This window comes from Cervus elaphus, chromosome 24 (genome assembly GCF_910594005.1).
Source record: "Cervus elaphus chromosome 24, mCerEla1.1, whole genome shotgun sequence".
Lineage (NCBI taxonomy): Eukaryota > Metazoa > Chordata > Mammalia > Artiodactyla > Cervidae > Cervus > Cervus elaphus.
Window position 1 is genome coordinate 50,042,038 of NC_057838.1, and position 18,741 is coordinate 50,060,778.

General features: G+C 45.5%; 1 protein-coding gene across 11 annotated transcripts in view; it reads left to right on the forward strand.

Moving 5' to 3' along the window:
* Positions 1-18,741, forward strand: part of CADPS (calcium dependent secretion activator) — a 473,148-nt gene that overhangs the window by 273,659 nt on the left and 180,748 nt on the right. For all 11 annotated transcript variants that reach the window (XM_043886632.1, XM_043886637.1, XM_043886641.1 and 8 more), the window contains exon 7: positions 13,615-13,726. In XM_043886632.1, the coding sequence (XP_043742567.1) occupies positions 13,615-13,726 (112 nt within the window). The remainder of the gene's footprint in view (positions 1-13,614; positions 13,727-18,741) is intronic.

Consider the following 18,741-nt stretch of genomic DNA (forward strand, 5'->3'; position numbering starts at 1 on the left):
CTGTAATAACCCTGTGAGGTAGGTATTTTGTTTATCCTCAGTTTACAGATGAGGAATCGGAGGCTCCAAGAGGTAGTGTGTCTTGCCCATGATGATACAGCTTCTAGAAGATGGAACCAAGTTCAAAACCAGAGCATCTGACCATTAGAACCCACATTCCTAGCCTCAGCACCATTAGGGTTCCGCACTGGCTGCACCTATATTCTCTGCACTCTGTTTTCCAATGCGCTGAGCCTCAGTGTGGTGGGAACCTGACAGAGCGGCCAGCGGAGAGCGTGGGGAAGGGCCCTGAGCTGACGGGCTCCAGGGGGTTCACTGCAAGGCTGGAGTCCCTCCGTACACAAGGCAGAGAGGACGCAGGGAGGAAGGACTCAGTTATGCTAGAGGGACAAAAATAGATTCCATTATAAGCAGATAAGTAACGTTTGTGAAGTCTTCTGAAGCACTGAAATTCGTTATGACCTTCCTCAATCCTGGAGGCTAAAGAAGGAGGTTTTCTTACTGTCAAATCCCAGAGCCAGTGAGAAAACTTAGTCCAGAGGCAAGTGGTTGGCTCTTGCTTTGAGCCTTTCAGGCACACCTGGCCGAGTTCCCTGCTTTTTGTTTACGTCTCCCATGGCACTAAGACAGGAGAACACGTGGGCCTTGCGGGTGGGAAAAAATGATGACAGCATCTGCCTGCTTGCTTTTTCTGGGCAAATAATGGGAAGCCGATTTGTACTGGGAGGATGTGAGCGAGTCAGCACTGAGTGGGGGTTAGAGCTCATCCTGGCTCCTGTCAATTGCAGGGACTTCAGATTGATTATTACTGCTATTTTTAGATCATTTTTAATGTTTATTTATTTATTTGACTGCACCAGGTCCATCTAAAGATCACGTGAGATCTTTAGTTGTGGCATTCAAACTCTTGGTTGAGGCATGTGGAATCTAGTTCCCTGAATGGGTATTGAACCTAGGCCTCCTGCGTTGGGAGCATGGAGTCTTAGCCAGTGGACTCACCAGGGAAATCCCCAGATGTATTATTTCAGAGTGAAAAGCAAGTGCCAGTCATGAACTACTAGTTACATCTGGGCCTGAGACAGTCTAGCCAGCAGAGTCATCTTACGTGCTAGACTCCAGGAGGTACAGTGCCTGGGGCCCAGATGTTCCTTAAGAGGATGAGAAATTAGCTAAACCTCAAAAGGAAATATTTTAACTCCAAACTGAAGATAATTACAAAATCAAAAATAATATGAATTACACGTCTCTTAAATTTACCCTACGTCCACTAGTCGATGGCAAGTCAATTCAGCTTTCATTCAGCTTTGTGTATATTTTTGGCAAGACGGTATGGAGGAGTCCTTTTAGTATGCTTAGTATTTGTGTGGGTGGGAGTTCCAAAATTATTGTAGCTGGGCCCTGTGGAGGACCCCTGTGGTCAGTGCAAGGAGAGCCAGATTTGAGTGGAAACGTAGGCAGTGTTTTCACCCCACTAAGCCAGTGTCAGTACACCTTGGATGGTTGAGTGGTAGTGATATTTCTCTACAGATGAGATTTGTCACTTTTCAGGAACAAGTCTCTGGCTTCCTTCTGGACCTGTGCCATCACACTTGGTCTCGAGAGCAGTCTTCCCAGTGCTCTAAGACAACACCTCAGTCCTTACTGGAAGGCATTTGGCCAGCTGGCCTATTCAACGTTTCCCTCTAAGACTCCTGGCATTCATGACCACTCCCGGTGGTTCCTCACAAATGTGAAACAGAAAAAAGAACAGATCCACCAGCCAGTCCCTGGGGGAACGAGACAAGCTCGGCTCACAACAGTGTCCTCGGAGATCCCCCTCTGTGGGATGACGGGAACCCAGCCCAGGGAAGCAAAGCCAACAATAGCTCCCACAGACCTCTCTATCTATCAGAGGCTGCTGGGAGGTCTCACAGGAAGAGACTGGCGCTTGGAGGGCAGCCGATGCTCCCAGTGGCCATCCCTGAACCCCCAGTGCTGCCTCTGTGTGCCCGCCATAACTCGGATGCCCACCCAGACGGAGCCGCAAATGTTGGGGGCACTCAAGTGTCCCCGAGATTGGCTTGACGCTCATCGCCTTCCATGTGGGAGGCTTAATCTGGAATGCCTTTGATGTGGTTAAGTCTTCCCCTGGGAGCGCTTGGCCGCAGGTGGTGTGAGAGACACAGGCTGCCTGCCTTGGCCTTGGGAAGTGTCTGACCCTCCTGCTCCCTAGGGGACCTGGTCAGTGCCTGTGGCAGCCTTCACCAGCACACTCAGGCCTGAGTCCACTGGCAGTGGAGAGACAGCCTCATTTGACACTGGCAGACAGAGAGGTAGTTTTATGAGGACATATGAGCTGGGAACTATTTTTTTCAAAGCAACAAGGTTTTTAAATGGGTATTTATTGAGTGACTGCAATAGACTTTTTAATAATATGAAAGGACTATGAGATGTGTGTGAGGTCTCCCATATGTACTGTCCTAGCTGAGGGCTCCAGACCATTCTATATGACATAGAACGAGGATGATGTGATTAAGCACCAAATGAAGGCACTGTATCAGTGATCTGTTGCCGTGTACAGAGTATCACAAAACTCAATAGCTAAAAACACAGTCATTTATTTCGTCCACTCATGTGTGTATTGCTTGGGGGTTAGCCAGTTCATACCAAGCTCAGCTGGGTGGCTCTGCCTCAGCTGTGGGTCTGGTTGGCTTTGGCTCCTCTTTCTGGGTTGGGCTCAGTCCTACTCCAGGTAGATCACTGTGGGATCCAGATTGAAGGTTCAGAGCTGCCTGGAGGAAACTCTACTCACAATGATGACAGAGGCTCAGGAGAATAAGCCCAACCATTCAAGCACATTTCCAGCCCCTGCTTCCATCACATCTGCTAATACCCCATTGGCCCAGGAAAGTCACCTGGGCAGTTTCAGAGTCAAATTTGGGGATTAGATACTCTGCCCAGAAGGAGGCCAGAGCAAGTAGTCACATGGACAAACCCAACACCAGTGGGGCAGGAAGAAAGCCTTTCTCCTGGAGAAGGCAGGATAGAGTGAATCCCTTTGAATAATAGTCTGATACACGGCCCCTCACCCCAGGGTCAAGACAAAGCCAGAGAAGGATAATAAACAGGATGAGGGTAAGAGGAGGTATTTCAGGCCCTTCCTGAGAAAAGGAAGTCTTGAGAAAATGACTGTTTGTTTTCAGCTCTTAGTCCTGTGCCATTGCTGCCAAAATAATCAACCCAAATTCAAGTCCCAATTTTATCGTCCGCAGGCTGAGAAAACACAAAAGTCATTGCCCAGATGGTTTTGAAAACACTTGCAAGGTCAGCTCATAACCTGATGTTTGATTCTGTTGCCGGCAGTGGGAGTGCTGTTGTGTGTTTCTGAGATGTCCTAAATAATTGTGGAGGTCTTATTGATGACTAGACTGGGAAGCATTTTTCTCACCTAATTCTAACAAGGGCATGCTAAGGGGGAAGCATTATTAATGTCCTCATTTTACAAGTAAGAAAATGGAGGCCACAGACGTTCAGTCAGCTCTTTAAAGTCACTCAGATAGCCACTCAGTGGCTCAGCTTGGTGTAGAACCCAGGTTGCTGGACTCTCAGGCCTGCTCTCTTAATCCTGAACCCCATAGATAATGCGAGCTGTCAGTGCTTCTCTCATTTAATTGGGGGACAGGCAAGTAGGAAGCACTATAAGGTAGATACTCATAATGTGCCCATTTTACAGACACGAAAACTGAACTCTGAGAGACGAACTCATTTGCCTGATATAATGAACTGTGAAATGATAGAAATTAAACAGCCTGCCTTCAAAATTCATCTCCACTGCTCCAGCTTCCTCATTTGTAAATGAGGAGCTTGGCCGCAGTGATCATCAGGGCCTCAGTCCACTCAGTCTGTTGCTCTGTCTCTCCTAGTTGTTTTTCATCATTTGGTCCAGGTTCTTAGTAGAACTAACAGAGTGTGAAGGGGTTTGCAATGCACTTTGTAATTCCCCTGGCCAGGTTTTCTGACAGCGTTAGTCTCCCTGACTGTATACCTGTAAATCTTCTGGAAGCTGCAAGGTGTTCTAAGGCAGGGTCAAGTTCTAAAGACACAGGTCCTCCCAGTTATTATGAGAATCACAGGTTGCAACCCAAATAAGCGGCTCAGGTTACCAGAGCAATTATAGGATAAAGCGTAGTGTGGGAAATTAAATAAGGGTTGGCCAGCTGAGTCACAGAGAGAAGAAAGTGAATGAACATATTCTCAGCAGGCTCCTGCAAGCATCTTTTTGGTGTCTACCATGGAGTGAACAGTTCACTTTTTCTAATGGTCCATAGGACCATAGAATAAACAGAGAAAGACAGCTAGTTGCTAGAGATGCAGGAGAACTTCAGAATGGGGAGACAGCCATCATTTCAAATGACAGAAACTCACCCCCTTTCATCATGATAGAGGATATCTTTATTCCATGCCACAAACTCCAACCCTGCCACTCAAGTCATATGAGGTATTGTCATCTTCGTGATTTAGCCCCTGACATGTCCTCCCAGCCCTGCAAACCCCATGACTCCCAGCCCCAGGATCACGCCACCCCACTGCACCAGCACTGCATACCACCCCATCCACCCTAATGCCACACCATTCTCTTCCTTAACTCCAGCCTTGAGTTTCCCATTTAGATTGTCTTTTTGACCATCTGTATATTTTCTTCTGAGTCAGCCTCCAGTAAGGAATGCAGCCTTGGTTCTCACAGCTGGATAGGATCTTGACAGATCCAGGCTCTTAGTGAATTTCTGGTTTCTGGTCTGGAATGTCAAGAGCTTGGAAGGCATGGGTTTTGTTGTCAAAATAATAAAAAGGCTAAACAAACAGAATATCAGCAACTGTCCTTAGATCCATCAAAGAATGTAAGTCACAGGGAAAACCACTGCACCCAAATTTAGAGAGACGGACAGAGAATCGTAGCCTACTGGAGCAAAGACTGGGAAAAGAAATTGCTCCTGGAGCCACAGGGGATTCCGTTTACCCAGTACGCCACTTTCACCAAAAATGATGGGAAGATACAAAACACAGTTCAAAGAGACAGAGCAAGTATCAGAGTGAAGCTCAGGTACGGTAAAGATGTTGAAATTATCAGACTGGAGACTTAAATCAACTATGATTAATATACTAAGGTCTCTAATAGCAAAAAAAAAAAAAAAAAGTAGATAACATACAAGAACAAAAGGGTAATATAAGCAGAGAGATGAAAACTGTAAGGAATCAGAAAGAAATGCTCAAAATCATATAGCTATCTTTAGGATGAAAAAATATTAGTTTCCCTGCCCTTTTTATAGAGATAAGTAACTTGTTTGTCTGATGGTTTGTCCAAGGTCACAAAGCTAATGAGAAAACTAGGATTGATAGGCAGACCTTTGTACTTGATCTCCTGTGGCCTTCATTCCCCAGGCATTTATCGAGTGTTCCCTCTTCAGTGGGCAGAGCTAAACACCGGACTGCCATAGTGACGGGCTTGGTCCCCACTCTTACAAAGTTTTTGATAAAGAATTTTCCTGTACTTCCTCTTTCACTTTGCCAAAGAATGTAAGTCCAGGTGAACCCAACATTGTTAAATTTCTCTTTGAACTTGAATCTCATCTCCAAATGTGAATATGAGTGTGAATAAAGTCACAATTCATTGAATCCATTCCTTCAGGAAATGCTTATTGGACATGCACCACGAGCCAGGCGCTGTGCTTGTTGTTAGGGATACAGCCATCCTTAGACATCGTGGGGACACAGGAGTTTACATTCTTGCAGGAGGAGACAGACAAGAAGCCAAATAAAGAGATATGGGTAATTAATTGGTTCTTGGTAAAGTTCTAACTGTCTACTCATCCACCCTCTTTCTGGCACTTCTAACCTTTCTTTTATGAGTGCCTGACAGTTCCTTTGACTACGCTGGAGACGCCTTAGCAGGACAGATTTGAGGGGAGAAAGTTAAAGCTGAGGTTTGGACACATTGGATTTCTGATTCCTGGAGAGGAACTGTTCCAGTGGAAATGTCAGGTAGGCAGATTGGAGCCTCCATCCCTCTGCCTCCTGGACAACCCAATTTCTACAAAGTAGATACCTCATTTGTGTAGACAAGAGGGAGTTTAGCTTTAGTCCATTAAAGGCCCCAAGTCACATCCTATCAATTAGTTTGCATGAAACACATCATGGTGGTACAATTGATTCGCTCGATGTAGAATAGCATGCCGTCTGCCTTGAAAGGCAGGCCAAAAGATTTTAATGTAGTTGTCTCCAGGCAATTAATAACTTTATCCCTCTTAGCAACAGGACCAAGGGACTTTGATTCCCTGAAATGACACTTCTCCCTTGTTAAAGCCCACAGTTAATTTTATGAACCATACCAATCTAACACCCAGCTCGCATGAGCCCTATACCTTGAATAAATGCAAATCTAGTCTCCATGGCATGAATGATGGCCTTATGCTGAGCATTGCCATGGCAACTAATGACATCATCCCCCCCAACACCAAACTGCACAAAATCCTATTCTCCAAGGGTCCTTATTTGCCTAACATGGATGTGTTCTTGGCTTACTCACATACGCATTCATAAATATCATTCTGTTGTCAGAGGTTTGCAGTGGATGTTTACTGTCATTTTGGGAGGTATATTCCCTTTGTGGCAAATGTTGTTTTTTGTTCATGAGGGGGGTGGGGGAAATTCTAATGAAAATTACTGTGTGTATTTGATTAGCAACATTTGTTGATAACATATGGTCTGAGGAGGCTTCCGCAAATAAGAGGCTTTAAATAGTAAACAGAGATGGGACTGCGACGGAGCAGATGCTCTCTGAACACACAGTAGAAGGTGGCTTTGCCCGTAGATTCCTCCCTTCCTCCACCCAAGCACATCCCTCTCCCCTATTCTGCCCCATCCCAGATCAAAGCGTTCATTTTCAAAGCAGTAATGCCGTGGAACAGGTTTGGAAAAATAACGTGCTGTGACTTTAAAAGTCATCTCCATCCTTCCCCGAATATGAATCATCTGCTACTCTTGTTTATTATTTGATATTAATAATGATGTAGTGTGGCTGAGTGACTCAGCCAGCTCAAGTGGATCTGAAAGCAGCATTTGGGCACCACGTGTCTGAAACCCGGTGATACCCAATCCCCAGGTTTCCTGTACACCCAGAGCCTTAGTGCGAGCTCCGGGAAGGGTTTCGGGCAGCACGTTGAAGCACCATGCGGCGAGCTCTCCTTGCAAGTGCGTGTTTACAGTTTGTCTTTGTGGGTGTGCTCTGGTGAGCATACTCCTAATCTGCTAATGAAGATAAAAACATTTCCATTAGACTGAGCTGGTGATTGAACTGTGTGTGTCGGAGGAGTCAGCAAACGTTTTCAGTACAGAACCAGAAAGTCAATAAATGAAGCTTGTTGACTGTAAGGTCTCTGTCATAACTACTCATCTCTGCTTTGAAGTGCAGAAGGCTATTTGTAAATGGATGAGTGTAGCTGTGTCCTAATAAAACTTTTATTGTAAGGCGTTGAAATTTGAATTTCATCTAATTTTCATGTGTCCCAAAATATAACTCCTCTTTAGATTATTTTTAGCCACTTGAAAATGTAAAAACCATTTTTAGTCCATCAGCCATACATAAGCAGGTAGTCAGCCAGACTTGACCCATAGACTTTAGTTTACCAACCCGTGGTCTGTAATCCTAAAATGGAAGGCTTACTTTTTTTTGGTGCTTTCCATGTGCTGGGTATTGAGTTGAACACTGTATATGCAAATAGCTTATCTCCTACTTAACCTTCCACCATCCTCTAGGATCAGTACTGTTCTTATCCCCAGTTACAGATGTGAAAGTCGAGGCTCCAACTCACACATAACAGCTGTTGTCATTTCTGGACGTGACTTGTCCCTAAGTAGAATATAACATCTGTAAGGGCAGCACTGACACCTCATTCATCTTTGGATCCACAGCAACACCTAGCAAAGTGATTTGCACATGGTAGACATTCAGCAAGTGTTCTCTAAATACAGGAGGGCAAAGTACAGGTCTGAGTCCTAAGCAATGGAAGTCAGACAGAGCTTCATCCAACACCAGGGCACATATAGTTTATTCAGCTGTTCTTCTCTTTGTTCTCCACCCTCTTGCAAAAGGTATTTGCTTTGGAGTGAGCATACATGTCTCAACACACGTTCCTTCATATTTGGAGGTGCCACTGTGGATGATTGCATTTTCGCAGTCTGTGCTTGTGTTGCTTCTGGTTGAGAAGACCAAAAGTAATAACAGGAGTTCGTTTGGTAACTCAGTGACACTTTCCAACATTATACTGTGGGCACCCACATTGCTTCCAGGCCTTGGCCTCATGAGCTAACCACTCTTGACCTTCAAAGACCTTCTCTTCAGAATGCTGTTCTTGCTACTATGTCTTTTGGGTCCTCTCTTCATGTTCCCAGACACTGTGTTACACTTCAGAATGTTGGTGCTTCAACAACACAGCTAATCCTCAAGGAGATAAAGCCCTCTCTTTGGCTTAAAGTAGGCAGTCACACCCTTGGGTATCTCCTGTGTCTGATCTTTTCAAAAATCTCCTGAATCTGGTGACATAACTTTTCTGAATTTGTCACATCTTCCTACTCATTAAACAAATGTTTGTTGTGTATTGGGCCCTGTGTTTGGTACAGTAGATTTTTTTTAAAAAGTCATGCTCCTTGCCCCAAGATATTCATCTAGAGAGGGAGCTGGACACACAGATGATTGTTAGTTCTAATACAGCTTAGTGAGTCACGGAGAAGCAGTCAAGCTCTATGGTTTGATGCATGGGCTTTAGGATCAGAAACTCTTTGAAGCCCAGTTCTGGGATAGCCTGAAACCCTGGCCCAGTTACTTAACCTCTCCAAGTCATAGCCTCTCCACTGATCAAGTGGCAGTAATCACAAGATATGCCTTACAGAACTGTCAGAAGGATTAAATGAGATAATCAAAGACAAGTGCTCAGCCCAGAACCTGGCAAAATAAGCACTGAATTGGTGACTGTTTTTTAGTGCTTTTGTGAGCTGATTGTACAGTGTGAGTATAGTAGCAGGTGTGATAAGATCTCAGAAGAGGGCCACCTCACCCACTTGACTTTATGTACCCTGTGTTCAGGGAGAACTTAGTTAACCTTCCCAACTGCCGCTTGCCATAAATACTATCAACTTCTGGTCTTTTCCAATCAAAGTGGAATTTTATTTCAGTCCTGTGAAGCTCGGAGAAGAGGTATTCATCTTAATAGCCACAGTGAGTGCTCAACAAAGGAAAATAAATGAGCAGAGAAGAAGGCAACCATGAGAAACAGATGCATTTATCAGTGTTTGGCTCCACCAAGAAGACCAGGTTCCACCATGAACTGATTTGTCTGCAGGTTATGTAGCACCCTGTGAGGCATATTGAACATGTGAAATAAATTCAGAGTGGTCTCATCCCTTCTGAAACAGAACTCTGCCTTTGAGTCACAGAGGTAGTTGATGTTAACAGGATCCCGACACTAAGGAGTAAGTTGGTGGCATTTGGGAGGAAGGCAGTTTGGCAGCATGGCTAAAAGTTTGGGTGGTGGAGCCAGAATGCATTTGCTTGCTGTCACCTTGGACACATGACTGTCCGCTCTGAGCCTCAGTTTCCTCATCTGTCGCTAGGGGGGAGATCATAATAAGCATTTCACAGGATGACCAAGCGAGCTTAAAAAGATAAAAATACACATATGACCATAGGTATGTGTGACCAGCACATACTAAGCTCTCAAGAAATAATAGCAGTTTTTCTTACAGTCAGGTCTTTTCCATGGTTGGAAAAAGACAAGGAGTGAACATTTCCATGACTTTTTTTCCAGAGAGGAGAGGGGCAGGGAAGGAGCTGATAAGTAAATCTCCTTGGGGCACCTCCTAATAGGAAGCATTGCCAAAAGGAGCTGGGAGTAGTTTTCACAGAGTCCTGTGACTGTGGTGACCTTCCCCCCGACCACCACCATCGCCCGCTCTCTGACCACACTAAACAGACTGGGTGGCCTTGGGCTCAGAGCCTGATTCATGAGCTTGTGACCCCTGTGGCTGCACAGGCCCCAGACGCAGACCATTTGGTATCATTCATGCTCTTCATTCCTATCTTGAAATTCTTAATTCTTTTATCTTTGACCTTGAGTCAGTTAAGTGGGGTCTTATGGAATAACATGCATGTGTTTGAACAGAGGAAATACGCAGAGAAAGGAAAACACTGTATTTTAGTGTCTTTAAGGGCACTTTTTCCTGCCTTTTGAACAAAGAACCCACGTTTTCATTTTGCACCAGACCCTGGAAATAATGTAGCTGGTCCTGATTACGCTGAGGGCTTTCTCTTTTTTCCTGCTCCACTGGGCCGGGTCACCATTTTGAAATCTGGGGGATAAGCTGGGAGTCAGAAGCAACCAAGCAACTTGAGGTGAGCCAAGGGTCATGGTAGGAAGCCAGGGACACAGCTGCAAGCCTGGTGGAAGGGAAAAGAAATTACTGGTCAAAGGGACAGAGTTGTCAGGACAGCCTCCAGCAGCTTGAACTCCATCCAGCTGATGGGGTCTCAGAGACCTTGCCCTGCCCCACGGTCTGAGTCATGTTGAATGCCTCATGAGCTGAGGAGCCTTGGGTGGCACCAGGGGTCCAGGCAGACTGGGTTTATGCCCACCGAACAGGCCAGAAAAATCCTTACACACCAGTGTCCAGGACAGTGTCCCAGGGATTCAGTGTGAGGAATGCCCAGGGACCTGGGATCAAGGCATCTTTGTGACCGTGATAGAGCACCTCATTTTGGAACACTCTTGGTTTCCAGCAGGAATCTTCCTTATTTCCTTGACTAAGCATGATAAATGCCCAAAGAAATTCATAGCACAATTAATCATAAATAGTAATGATCACTGCCAAATTGTTAATAATACTTGTTGAATATTACAACATTAATAGCAAGAGCTATAAATGGGAATTAAGAGATTTGGGTTCCAGCCCAAACTGATCACAGTTCACTGGAATAAAATGGACAAGATCTTGAAGTTCTCAGTCTTCTCATCTTTGAAATGGGCACAGTATGAACTTTTTAACTTGTGTAGTAGGAAGGGTAAAGTCCCTCTTGTTTGCTAGCAAAGGGTCAGATACTTAATAAGTGCTTAATTTATATGTGTTGAATGAATAATGCAAAAGATCAGTGAGTGTCATGGTTTCTAGAATACATCTATGTATCATTATTTGGGTAAAGAAGGTAGTTAGAGTTTGAGGGGCTCTTACCCTGTTCCAAGCCTGCTGCTATTTATAACTATTCTCTGAAATTATGTTATTTTATCACTAAGAAAACTGAAGCTCAGGGACATTGACTCGCCCAAGTCCTACAATTTGTCAGTGACTTAACGGGATTTGAATGAAGAGTGTTGGGTTCAAAACCTTACGCCTTGCCATGTTGCCTTTGCTAGGACAGAGGCTCCCCATCTTAGGAGCTTGGGAGTAGCTGCAGTAGCTGATGACCAACATGAGCTGCTTCCATCTGGACATCTCACATTTTGCTGTTGCATTTGAAGCCTGTTGCTGATTGTCCTGGCTCACGTCCTCTTCATGTCCTCTGCCTTTCTCTCTGTGACTGTGGTGTTGTCTCAGTGGTTCTCAAACACTTGGACCCCCGTCGAGCTGGACGGCCCCTTGTCTCCATTTGGGGCTCTCTTACCAGCTCTCTAGGTACCTCATGTTTTTGAGTTAAGTTAGTGAGATTTAGCCTCTTGTGTACAACCATGAGATTAGAAGCCAGGGTTCCATCATTTACAAATGAAGAATTACAAACAGCCAGCAAACATAGAGTAAAATAGTGAAGCCTGCTATTTACCACAAAAATGCCCATGAAAACAACAGTGACAAAATTGGCCAGAAGAAAAAACGAATAGGAACACCCAGAGGAGGCAAAAAGCCATGTGATTTGCACTCTCCTTCCCATATGGTAGGAGGATAGTCACCACCTGTGTGGAAAGCATTTTGGAAATGGATGATCACTTCCAAACCATGAAAATCATCATTGATGAGCGCAGTTCCCACAACATTGTAGGAGCACTACCGTGTTTGTTGATGAATGAATGAAGAAATGATCTCCCATCTAACTCCCTGATTCCCAAGGAAATACACAGAAATGAAGTTAAAAAGTAATGTCCAACCCAATCTCAGTAATAGAGCAATGGTTAAATAAATTATGATGCATCCATAATATTACAATCATTAAAAATAATGTTCAGTGAGTAATCTATAATATGGAAATTGACCATTACCTAGGCAAACTGAGAAACATTTCTGTAGAAAATTATATCTATTCCTATTTCCTAATTCTGTAAAAGAATATATATTTGCATAATTTATTTATTCAACAAATATTTGTTAAGTTTCTTTTGTGTGCTCAGTACTGCGGTAATGCAAGATAAACAAAATACACAGTCATGCATTTATGGAGCTTACAGAATATGAGAGGATTCAGTTACTAAACAATCACCACAGTAAATCAGTCATTACAAATCTGTGATTCTTAGGAAAGAAAATTAAACAGTACGTTCAAGAGAGTTTAACACTGGCACCAAATTGAGACTGGGAGTTCAAGGGACATATTCTCTGGGAAAGTGATTTAAGCAGAGCCCTGAAGAGTTAGCCAGGCGAGGAGTAGGGTGGAGAGAACACTGCAAGCAGATGGAACTGTGCAGACAGCAGCCCGGAGGTGGCATGATGGAGAGCCCATGACCCTCTGGTGGATGGCGGGGAGACCACACCCGGGGTCTGGATGGCCCCCATACGATGGAGCAGGTTCCACGGAAGGGTTTAGGGCAGCAGCTCAGTGTAATCCACTCAGCACTTTAAGAAGATCACACTATTTTGGGTACAGAGTGGATGGAAGTGGCTCTGTGAGAATCATGTGAATGAATGAAAAGGTCACATGTCAGGGGCCCACCAGGGGCTCATGTCAACCCAGACTGGCAAATGCCGGGTCAACCAGGGGCTCCCCTCTCGGGAGATCCACTGTGGTTCCCAGAGATTGGTGAGTGGGGAAGGGGGTTTCCCTCATCACCTCCTTCCACCTTCATTCCTTTTTATCAGGGCTAAGCTTCAGCCATCGCTCTAGTCAACATATCTTTGAATGTCAGTGGAAATAGGACTCCCTCCCAACCCCCTATTAGTGAGGTCTCATTGTAAAGTCATATGTTAGGTCCGGCCAGAGGAAGTACCATCTCAAAATCTAGAGCAGCAGTTCCCAAGAACTAGGGATTGATTCCTGGCTATAAGAAAATGTTAGCAGTTACCCTGGAGTAGTTTGTGGGAAAAGCAAGTGCATGGGACAAAGTTCTCACCAACTTGATTTCATGCTAATTCCAAGTGATTCCTTCTAGTGCTCTGTGAAGACCCCTGGCAACTTTCTGAGCATCTGTCTTGCATTTGTCTAACAAGTTAATTAACACTTTCTGTCATTCTGGCAGCTTGGGAGGGGAGGGAAGAGGGATGTGACAGCCAGTGATAATGCCTCAGGTTAACCCTGTGTTCACCCAACCCAAGAGGAAGGCAGGGCTAAGTTGAGCATTGTGACAGTGGAGGGCTCGCCAGTGACCTCTCTGATTCCGTCCACAGCTGGGGCACCCAGGGTGACTTCTCTACAACCCACGCACTGCCCGCTGTGAAGGTGAAGCTGTTCACGGAGAGCACGGGAGTCCTGGCCTTGGAGGACAAGGAGCTGGGACGGGTAAGTGCTCCCTAGAAACATGCCAAACACACTTAAGAGTATACATGTGAAAAACAGATTTAGGATCTAGACTTAGTTGACCATCAGCAGTTTGTTCTACCTTCGTTCCTATCTGATGGGAGCATTCAACAGTCAGGCGGAATGCAGGACCATTCATCATTATAGAGGAATAGCTCACTTGTGGTTGGATGATTAGTACCCCTGGGCCCCGCCCGTTCAATACCAGCAGAGGCCAGCACCGACTGTTTTGTCAACCAAAAACTGTCCCCCACATTTCTGAAACATCTCAAGGGGTGGTACCAATCCCTTTGAGCCTTTGAGTACCACTGAGATATTAATTCTTATTTGAATCATTTCTTTTATGAATCATTTCTTCTTTCATCTCAGCTACTGACTGACTGCACCAAACAGCTAGTATTTTCAGAACTCCAGCTGGCTTTGTCCCTTGCTGGCTTATACTGCTCCCACAGCTCCACAGTGAAATCAGAGCTGGAGCACAGTGCCCAGAGACCCACGTGACCTGGCCTCTGCCCACCTCCCCAGCCACCTCATTTTCTGTCCCCTCGCCCCTCGTCCAGATGTGCCGGCATCACTGGCCAGATTTTAGTCCCTCAAGTACGCCAGATTCTCCCTCATCTCAGGAGGCTTTCTGTCTGCATGGGACCCTCTTCCCACCACCCAGCCCTGCCAGAGGCTGCTTGCTTCTCTAATCAATGCCGCCTCCTCCTCGGAGAGCCCTCTGGGGACTGCCCATCCTCCTGCCTTTACCCCCTCAGTTCCTTCCCTGTCACATCCTCCAGAATTTATCACTGAGAGAATTTACAGAAATTTTGGCTTCTGTCTCCCCCACTGGACTGTAAAAGTTCCAAGGAGATAGAAAGCAATTTTGTCCTTTTTAAAAAAATTGGAGTGTAGTCAGTTTACAGTATTTTGTTTCAGGTGTTCAGCATTGTGATTCAGTATTTAATAGATTATACTCAAGTTTACACTTACTATAAAATACTGGATATATTCCTTATGTTGTACAATATAGCCTTGTGTCTTCTTTATTTTATGTATAGTAGTTTGTACCTCTCAATCCCCTACCCCCTTTTTGCCCCTGCCCCCATCCCTCTTTCCCATTGCAAGAGAGAGACCATGAGCGTGAAACTGGCCATTATTTTGTTCACCTTATACCTGTACCCAGAGCCCAGCACATTTCGTTTGCCCTGGTTGAGTGCATAATCCCTTCTGAAAGCTCTGTGACACAAACCGAGACACTTAACCTCTCTGAGCCTCTGACACATCATCTCTGTCGTGCAGGGACAGAATACCTCAAGGCGCGCCTAAGGTACACGCGCCTAAGAACACAGTAAGAGCACGTTAACCAGACTTTCTTTTTCATACCTTTGTTTTTTCATTTCCTTTAACTGGTTTTCATCTATAGAACTCTATGGAATCATATTACTAGGACCTAGACCACAGATTGAAATAAGGCAAAAAGTAAATAAGACTAGTAGCAAAAAGACCTCTCCCCACACACACGAAAAAGAAGGGGGATTAAAGTAAGAAGAAGTTTACCTGTTTTCTTTGTGAAATGACAAATACTCATTTCCATCCCTAGGGGAAGAGACACACAGAATGGGGGAAGGAGCCTGTCTTTTCTTTTTCTTCAAACCTTTCTTTTTCCGTGAAGCCTCGAATCAGGAGTCATGAGTGTCTCAGAGACCTAGGATATTAGTGTTAGCAGACTCAAGTTCAGGAGGCATCAACCTGAGTCCATTCCATGGGCCTCAGGAGCCCCTTGAAATTGTTTACAAACTTTGGGGCGGGGGATGTAGTAATGCTTGCTAATCCAAGTGTTCGCCAGCTTCCTTAAACTGTTTCCGCTCAGAGAAGTTAAAACCCACTGGTCTAGTCAAAGCCTTTTACTTTAAAGATGAGAAAACTGATTGCTGTGGAAGGCAGGATCCTCCAGGGCATGCACGTGCACACACACACAGCCACCCCTCATTCAGGACCCATACGCTGTTCCATGTTTACCACTGGCCAGGCCACAGCCCCTCACTGACTCTTCATCTGAACCCTAGGGAGAAGGTACAGTTCCTACCCTCCTCTGATCTTGGGCCCAGAGGAGGTAAGTGACTTGCCAGGAATTATGTCACCTCATCTCTAGGGCTATTTTTACTACACCATTTTGTTCACATGCAAAAATAAAACTCCTCTGCTGTTGGGGTGAAGACCGTGAGTTTGCCACAGCCCCTCACAGCCATTAATCTCTTAACAAATTATACTCTCCTCCAGTCTCATTGCAGATTCTGCCAGAGAGCAGTTTACCCCTCCTTCCTGCCTGGGAAACTCCACCTTGCAGTGGAGCTGGCCTGCCTGGCCCTAGTGCTGGTGGGGCGGGCGCCCTCTGCTGGCAGCACCTCCACAGGCAGCAGCTGGGTGACAGAAGTGGTCTTTTTAACAAGGAGCAGCAGAGGATGAGATGGTTAGATAGCATCACCCACCCAGTGGACCTGAATTTGAGCAAACTCTGGGAGACGCTGGAGGACAGAGGAACCTGGTGTGCTGCAGAGTGAAGCTGTGCAGTCCATAAGGTCGCAGAGTCAAACACAACTTAGCAACTCGGCAGCAACAACCACGACAACAACAAACAGCCAATTAATGGGGCTTCCCAGGTGACTCAGTGGTAAAGAATCCACCTACCAATGCAGGAGATACAGGCTCAATCCTTGAGCCAGGAAGATCCTCTGCAGAAGGAAATAGCAACCCACTCTAGTGTTCTTGCCTGGGAAATCCCATGGACAGAGGAGCCTGGTGGGCTACACATACAGCCCATGGGGTCGCAGAGAGTCAGTCACGACTTAGTGACTGAGCACGCAGACATAGCCGGTTAATAGCGTTGTGATCGGTTCAGGTGCACGGCAGAGTGACTCAGCCATACGTATATACACATGTAGCCATTCTCCCCCTGGGAGGGGAGTTTGGGGGAGATTCCTTCGACCCCTTGAATAAGTGTTTCTATGCATTGATTCTTTCCAAGTTTAGCAGGACACAGCCACGTTCAAAGATTCTGATGCTAAGTTCCTCCATGTAATAGTATTTAGTTGGTTCTATTTGTGTTTTTATGTTTCATTTTTACTCATCTTGCTAACTAAAAAGTAACTTATTCATATACTAAAAAAATAATAATCAAAATAGATATGTAATGAAAATGAATGAGCCCACCCACCTAACTTTAGTATCTTTTACCAGAGAAAAACCTTGTTTTTGATGTGTTGTGTATTCTTCCCCGGATATTCTTAGGAGGTACAAACATAGTATGTACAAACATATTTGAATATCTCTCTTAAAAAAGAGAGAGAAAAAGAGCATAGTTGGATACATATTGCTCCGCACTTCACTCTAAATGCCAGGATATTTGGAGATTAGTCTGTATCACCACATACTGACTTCCCTCTTGTTTTCATAGCCACGTACACTATGTACATGTATTTGTTTAGACTGTCTCCACTCCCTGGCTGTGTAAACAGTGCCTCTGTGAATTACCTTGTTTATTTCTTTGCATGTTTGTATACATAAATAGGATAAATTTCAAAAAACTACCTTGCTGCATGAAAATTGAAATTTGACAGATAACTACCAAATTGTCCCCTAAAGAGTATATGTGCTCAGTCGCTCAGTTGTGCCCGACTCTTTGTTGCCCCACTAACTATAGCCCACCAGACTTCCCTGTCCATGAAATTTTCCAAGCAGGAACACTGGAGTGGATTGTGATTTCCTACTCCAGGGAATTTTTCCAACCCAGGTATCCAACCCGTGTCCCTTGATCTCCTGCATTGGCAGGCAGATTATTTACCACTAATGCCAACTGGGAGGCCCCAAAGAGTGTACCCCAATTTATAATTCTCAAAAGGCGTGAGGGAATGTCTGTTTCCCCACACTCTTGCCAACACTGCAGTGCTGTCAAACACATTCATCAAATAGGATTGCAGGCCTGCCATGTCTGGTCATGTGTGCCATGCACAGAGCAAACAGGAATGACAGGAAAAAATCTGTAACCTCACAAAATGTAAGGGATGGAGACGAAAAACCAGAAATTACAGGGTAGTGTGGTGAGTGCTCTGCTAGAGAAAGATGCCTAGGGAACACATAGCAAGGGGATATATTCTAGTCTGAGGAGCAGAAACACTGACCCAGGAGAATGCAGAGATCAGGAGAGACTTCAGGCTAAGTGTTGGAGGGGATCAGTCAGGTAAATAAAGCCAGGTAAAGACTCAGGGTAAAGCCATCCACCAGAAAGATCTGTCTGGGTGCCCAGGTAATGAAGGGAAGCTGGGGCCGGCTGGCATGCAGCTTACTGCCTGGGATGGCGTGTGTTCCCACATCAGCATTACCACATCAAAGCACACACAGCACACATGGACCGCGGCTGAGATGACAAAGTGCTTGATTAGCAGCCTGGAATGTCTAGATGAGGTGTCTGGACTACCCAGGACTCATGTGTACTCATGTGCCCCCAGAAGGACCCTAATAATTCAGTGGGACTGACACTTACAAAGGATTTGGCAGCCTGTCGGGCACATGGCAGGGTGGGATGAAGATGGAGGAAGACTGCAGTGACCTCATCTCTCTATCCACCCTAGAGACGAGGTCTCCCCAGGGAGTGATCAAATGGGGGAAGAAGCCTTTGTGGAGCGGACAGTGATGATCTGTGGCCATTTGTGTCAGCGAATGGACAGCATATTGCCAATGGGAAATGTGCCCAGGATCCATATGGTGGATGGCCTGTTAATGAGCTCTGGGTACCCAGTGCCCGTTTCGATTTTGCCAAATGAGCAGAAGCAGAAGGAGGCCCTGGGCCTTACCTGCTGCTGTTCTGGCCCTGGTGGTGTTTCCCTTATCAGCTCCGCCCCGTCCTTGTTTCCCAACACATCACCCCCTCTCCCCACTCATCACCTCTCGGGCCAAACGAGCCCAGCTGATAAGGTCAGCTTCACCAAGATCAGCAGGGCCCGCTCTCTGCCTCC